Source organism: Stigmatopora nigra, chromosome 13, assembly GCF_051989575.1.
Source record: "Stigmatopora nigra isolate UIUO_SnigA chromosome 13, RoL_Snig_1.1, whole genome shotgun sequence".
In the NCBI taxonomy this organism is placed as follows: Eukaryota; Metazoa; Chordata; class Actinopteri; order Syngnathiformes; family Syngnathidae; genus Stigmatopora; species Stigmatopora nigra.
The window spans coordinates 11,460,001-11,466,861 of record NC_135520.1 but is presented as its reverse complement, the minus strand read 5'-3'; the positions used below and the strand labels follow the sequence as shown (position 1 = coordinate 11,466,861).

Genomic DNA, 6,861 nt, shown 5'->3' with positions numbered 1-6,861 from the left:
GCTTAAGCCTATCCCAGCTGACTTTGGGCCAGAGGCAGGGGTTATCCTGAATAAGTGGCCAGCCAATCGCAGGGCACAATTAGACAATTTAGAGTGTCCAATAATAAATACTAAATAAATACTAATAAATACTAATATAATATTTAGTATTGATAAACTAGCAAAAAAACATGTGTTCGATGTTTAGGTCAACCATACATCAACAATCAAAATAGAATTCATAAAATTATAATCGCTTTGCTGTTATAAATTGATTCATTTTGACTGCTATAATATAAAAAAAGTGGCCGTTATGTTTTTCCTATAGTAATGAAGATAGAGATCCAATCTATTAAACTGGAAAGGGCTTGGTAACGATCAGGCTTCTCACTTCAAATTAATTAGACATTTGTGAGGATGTTAATGACAGCCAATATTATTTTCCGACATTAAATTAGTGAGAACACTAGTAATGATGTGTACTTGATTCCTTAGTTACAACGACATTGCTGTGCACTTAATGTAAAACATTTTAAAAGGAATTCTGGTTCGTGATCATGCAAGGAAGAACTAGGTCAAACCACAGGGTAGCAGAAAAAAGCACAGAAAGGAAAAGAGGCGAAAAAACGTGCAAGTTGCGTGCAGATTCCTTTCTTTTTTGGCAGGGACGCAGCGAGTCCTTATTTGGCACTTTTGGACTACTTCCGGTCAAGTCTGTGAGTCATCATCCTTTTAAAATGTGGTGTTCAGGAAACACTTGTCAATCACGCAACTGCTTCCGTTTCCCCTCGCTTTCAGAACTTGCCCCACCACTTGAGCTGCATTTCCACGTGGAATGTAAAAACGGAATGTAAATGACAAATTCGGGGCGGAACATATGTGAAAAACTTAAGGCCACGAGCACAGGGCGACTCTTGATACCACTCACGTGTTTGCACTTTTTCCGAGCGGTCCACGAAGGGGTCACCAGCGTCGTCGCACATTCGCTGCCCCGTGAGTGATGGAGGAGGGACTACGAGCGTCAGCGCGGTGGACCAATCAGAGAACTGTTCCCACCCTCTCGTGCTCGACTTCGACCGGAGCAAACATTCCTCATCTTCTCCACGGTGATGTTCCGCGGCACGACCCTGTTAACGTTGGATTGTGTCCACCCATGACGCGAGCCGAGAAAACGAAAGGTGAGCCCACCGCAACAGCTTCATTCGGAACGTTAAAACTCACGAGCCGTCAGCGGGAGTACGGAAACACGTGACATTTAGTCATTGAAACCGAGTCGAGACTTGAAGACTCAGGAGCTCGGGAGGGGGGCTTCATTTGGACTTGCCGTGGTCCGATGCACGTGCGCATGGTTAGAACATCTATGTATCTGTCGGCCTGTCACGACCCAGCATCCTATCTTGATGAGTACATTCTTACGCACAGCGGTGAGTCATGTCGTGAAAACCCCTATATGTACTACTATGGGACAAATAATTTGTCATGTATTAGTAAGGCAAGTACAGCAATCACGCGAATATCGAATACAATAAACCCATGGCCACAAGAAGACAAAGGACTTGGGACTAAAACTCCCATTTACTATGTTGCAAATTAGACATGTCGGGTACTCCGGTTTCCTCCAACATTCAAAAAACATGTATGGAAGGCTGATTGGACATTAAAAAAGTGCCCCTTGGCATGGGTGTGAGTGTGCATAGTTGTCCGTCTCCTTGTGCCCTGCGATTGGCTGGCCACTGATTCAGGGTGTCCCCCGCTTTTGATCCGGAGTCAGCTGGGATAGGCTCCAGCAGCCCCGCGAACCTAATGAGGATAAAGCGGTTCAGAAAATGAGATGAGAGATGTGGCTTCCTGTTACATAAACAAAGTGATAAACTAATTTATGTTTCCATTAGTGAGGGTCCTTGCCATCAGTTGTTCCACGAATAATTGTTTAATCAAACGTTCATTTGCTGTCAATCGGCTCTGTACTGGTGACAAACTAATTTCAGGTCACATCAGCAATTTAATTGGACGTCTATCGCCATCAGTGGTACCACTTATGTGGATTCGCGGTTCAAACAGATTGGACGTCTATCGGCGTCAGTGATGTCATGACTGACTCTCAACAAATCAACTGATCGCAACTAATCGATTGGCAAATGAATTGACGATTACCACCATCGTCGAATCCTTTAAATCAGTGGTTCCCAAAGTATTCCAGAAAGGACCACAGTGGGTGCAGGTTTTCGTTCCAACCTGTAAGAGGAAACCATCCCATCAATCTGGTATCCCAGTCAGGTGCTTCTTTATTTCCAGCAGAAACCTCATTGGCTAAACTGTTTGTGTTGGATCAGTTGGATCAAAAAGAAAAAAAGGGAAGGCAGCTCAGACGTGTCTCATTCTCCACAAAAAAGTTATTTAATGAGTCAGGTGTGCATGCGAGTGCTTAGCGCGTCAGCCTCACAGCTCTGAGGTCCTGGATTAAATCCAGGTCACGGCCACCTGTGTGGAGTTTGCATGTTCTCCTCTGTTTTTCCTTTGGGTACTCCGTTTTCCTTCCGCATTTCAAAAAGCATGCATGGTAGACCGATTGGGCACTTTAAATTGCCCCTGGATGTCAGTGTTTGTGGTTGTTTGTCTCTGGCTAGCCATCGATTAAGGGTGTCCCCCGCCTCTGGCCCGGGGTCAGCTGGGATAGGCTCCAGCGAATGACCCTAATGAGGATAAAGCGGTTCAGAAAATGAGATGAGATATGCATGTTCGAACAAAGTGTGAGTACAGTAATTCCTCAATTTTCAGGGAATAAATGTAGGCCAGACATGGCCGCAATAATCGAAAAACCGCAAAATAGAATTATCCCTATAATTTCTGTGATCCTTCTTCACGCCGTCGCTTGAACTTTCGCGGCTTTATAGAAAATATTCTGTCTTGTCTAATGGCAATAAAAGTAGTCAATTCAATTCAATTGGCTGTCTCACAACAATCACTCTTACATACCTTTTTACCTCGACTAAATACTCCCCTTATTTATGATTGCATTTCCCATTATTTAGCGATTAAAAACCGTGCAAATGCCACGCGGCGCACACACACACGCGCGCACGCACGCACGCACGCACGCACGCACGCACGCACGCACGCACGCACACACACACACACACACACACACACACACACACACACACACACACTCAGGGCACAGGTAAGAGTAAAATGTACAGAAAGGGCAGCTTTTGGCCCTGTTATAACGGGCTCTGGCTGCCATCTGGCGGAAAAAACATGAGTATTACGCCTCCCAACTTATCATATGCTTTATTTATTTTCAGACATAAAAAAAAATCCTCAGAATTTTCTCATTTTTGTGTGTTTTCTCACATCTTTCATACAAATGTGGGACACTTTTACCAATTTTAAAGGGTTTTGTTGGTAGTTGTGCGAGGACTGTAGACCGAATTAGAGAATTTACATATAAAATATTTGATAGTCTGTTAGTCGATTTGTAGTCTGAAAAATCCGGTACTAACTTTTTTTCTGCTTGTAGTATGTATTTTGCATTAGTTTTGTTTCAGTTATACTTCATAAAAACACTGGATTCGGGCACAACACTTGCCCTCCTATGTCAGGCAGAGCACATGAATACACACAACATACGTTTAGGGACAATGTTATATCACCTCATATTTGTTTTATTACAAGGAGGAATATACTTTTTGCCAAATTCTTGAAGCTGTGATTTTTCAAGAAAAACTCAAAAAAGATAAATGTCTCAATTTAGCCAGAATATTCTTGTCGAAATGTCAGAGACAAAGATAGGAATTTCACGTGAATGTATCTCCCGCATTATTACAAACCAAACTGGCAGCTGTGTTTTCCAGAATTTTACCCATAAAATGAGAGGATTGTAAAATATACATGTAAATATTGTGTTGTGCTTTGGTAAATACATTTTAAGATGAAGATAATAGGACGTTTTTTTTCTTCAAAAACTCAAGGAAAATAACGCGTTAAAAATTGTGGTTTGCTCTGCAATATTTCTGGCCACCAATTCACGATGTCTCCCGCCTGGCGCTCGAACTCGGCTGGGATAGGCTGCACCCCAGCACCCCCCGTGACCCTTGTTAAGATAAGCGTTTCAGAAAATGAATGAATAAAATTGTGGTTTTCTGCAGGTCCATGTTGGGTCGCGGCGTGAAGCGAAAGCGGAGTTGCGCCCAATCACCGGTCACAGTTTCCGACGAGAAACGAAGGTGTGAGGGCGCCGAGGAGTCGTCATTGGCCGGCGATGTTCGACAGCACGTGCTGGGCCTCGGCCTGGAGAAGCTGAGGCGCTCTCGGACCGGCACTGAGCTCAGCCTGCGGCGCTCGGTGCTACTCGTCAACACGCTGCGCCAGATCCGCGATGACATGCGGGACGAGAACCAGTGCGGCGTCCCCGACTTGCCTATATTGCGTGATGACCTCACATGTCCCAGCTGCGCAGAGGCTGGCCCGGAAAGTCCAGAAACAGCGGAAACATTGACACACGAGGCCATATTCGGCGCCTTTAGCGACGCGGTCAACGCCGTGGGTTACTTGGCCGACCTGGCGCCGGATGACATCTTCGAGGACATCGACACATCCATGTACGAAAGCTTTGACTTTTCCACGGGGTGGGGAGCGGGGACACTGTGGCCCCTGGGCGTGTCTATGTGGGCGGACCAAGATGATAAAAGCCGCGCCTCGGGTCGCCAGTCCTGTGCGGTGGACATGAACGAGCTGGATCACATCATGGAGATCTTGGTCAAATCCTGATGCATCCGAAAAACTGAAAAATCCTGCAAGTTAAATAGTTGCCATTGACGGTAATGGATGAAACGAGAGTCTCTTTAGAAATGGTCTTTCTTTTACATTGAGCACACAATAAGGTCACCATGTTATCACTTTCTTAAACTCAGGAAACATGTCAACAACTTTAATACTTTTCTAATGGCTTAAATGTTATTTCGTACACCAGTTTTGGCCCCCATTGATGGCACTAAAAATCCAAATGGATGAGATTTTTACTAGCGTCAATGTCACTGAAACATGATTGCAACCGACATTTTTTTTAGATTAAGCATGTCATAGTGGTTTGGTTAATGAACACCTAATCGATTACCAAATTAATTGACAACTATTTTGATTATTTCAAAATTCTGAGCCATTCGATAGTAAATATTCTCCTAATTTTATTAATTTAAATGTTCTAATATATCTAAGTTTTAGTTTATTATTATATTCACATTAAATACAAAATAGTACAAATATTTATTCAGTTGGCAAATATTTATTTTGTTGCTTTGTCTCTAACTTAAAAAAAATTATATATTCATTCATTCATTCATTCATTTTCTGATAGTTATAATGAAACCAAACATGGTTTATTTGATTAACAATATATTTAATTTTATAAATATGCTAACAAACAAGAAAATAACACTAACAAATATTTTAATTATCTTTAACTACAAAAATTATTGTTTGCAGATTCCCCACTGTATTTTAAATCTTTAAATTAGATTTTAATCTTGAAGAATGGGGTTCCAAAGATTTGGCAGTTGTTCATTTTGATGAATTTATACAATTTCTATTGTATCAGTCAATGACGACCCTTAAGATTCAAAGCAGTCAAAAGAAAAATGCATACGATTCCAATCATCCCAGTTCAAGTGAATTCTACGTCTGGCTGTCAATGGCACTCATTGAGTCCTCTTTAGGTGAAAGGAGTTTCCATGAGGCCATTTTGTGGACTCTATAAAGGCAATACTGTATACAGTAACCCCTCGAATATTGTGGCTTCACTACATCGCAGATTTTTGTAAAGTAAACAAAAAATATATTTTTTTAAAGTTCATAAAAATATGAAAATCCACGCTGAAACTCGCATGTGGAAGCCACTCCCCTGTCCTCCACTTAGCACTGAAGTAATTTTATTTATTTATTTTTAGTAGGGGTGACCCTACTACACATTTTTTTCATTTATCCCGGCTGTCTGGTCTACATTAACCGCGATAATAGAGGGATTACTGTACCCTGCTGAAAAACATCTTTTGACTCGTTTGACAAAGACTTCAACCAGTATGCTAGAGCAACTTCATTTATGTGACGTGCTGTTTTTTGCATGTTCAGAATCCTCAATATCTGAAATCCTCAATGAAACGGTGGCCCCTTTCATACTGCCAGATTATTTGAGACTGGATTTTTAATGTGGTTTATATTTTTTTAAAACGGGTTACTAACCTGATGCAAAATGTCAGTTTAAGTCAACATAAGGAACTGAGGGACTTTAAGACCGAAGTAACCGAGCAAGGGTTTGGCACTTGACTATGGACTCCACTTCCTCTTAGTGCCGATGCGAATTCCAATATTTATTTACCTAGACTCATCAACGGCAAGCCTCTTTTGCAATTGCTCTCTTGTCCCATTTTTATGCTAAAAAAGGTGACCACGAGCTTTGCAGTTTTTTCTGACCTATCCCATACCGTGATAACCGCCACGAGGGCTATTTTGCAAATGTGTACCTCAATTGTAATTTTATACACGGAAAAGTTTTGGTGCGAAATTTTCATGGGCCTGTTCTACCTCCTCAAAATCTGATCTGTCTCAGTTCAACTCGGTGCCTTATTGATTGTGCGTCTGAGGCCACGTCCACACATTGTAAAATTTGGTTTTAAAACCAATGAGACTGCTGAAAAAGCAACATATGCAGTGTTCAATTTCGTCTGCTTGTTGTCCTTTGAGTAAGGAGTTGTGTTAGAGAAATGTGGTCTTCGTTGAAACCAATCTCAAACTGATTCTGGTTCTGGTCTTTGTGCCAACAGTTAAATGGTTAAATTACCTGAAACAATGTAATGCTTGGTTAAACCTTCACCAATGAGGTGTCTT

At 41.9% G+C, this 6,861-nt stretch overlaps 1 protein-coding gene across 2 annotated transcripts in view; it reads left to right on the top strand.

Annotated features, from left to right (window-relative positions):
* Positions 1–835: 835 nt before the first annotated feature.
* The window catches only part of LOC144206791 (uncharacterized), a 7,524-nt gene continuing 1,498 nt past the window's right edge, over positions 836–6,861 (top strand). The window contains exons 1-2 of one of the 2 annotated variants that reach the window (XM_077731950.1): positions 836–1,157; positions 4,128–6,861. The exon at positions 4,128–6,861 is cut by the window's right edge and continues 1,498 nt beyond it. In XM_077731950.1, coding sequence (XP_077588076.1) covers positions 4,132–4,749 — 618 coding nt within the window. In that variant the 5' untranslated portion in view covers positions 836–1,157; positions 4,128–4,131 and the 3' untranslated portion in view covers positions 4,750–6,861. Of the gene's footprint in view, positions 1,158–1,180; positions 1,404–4,127 lie in introns of those variants that run through there. The other variant, XM_077731951.1, reaches the window with a different exon arrangement.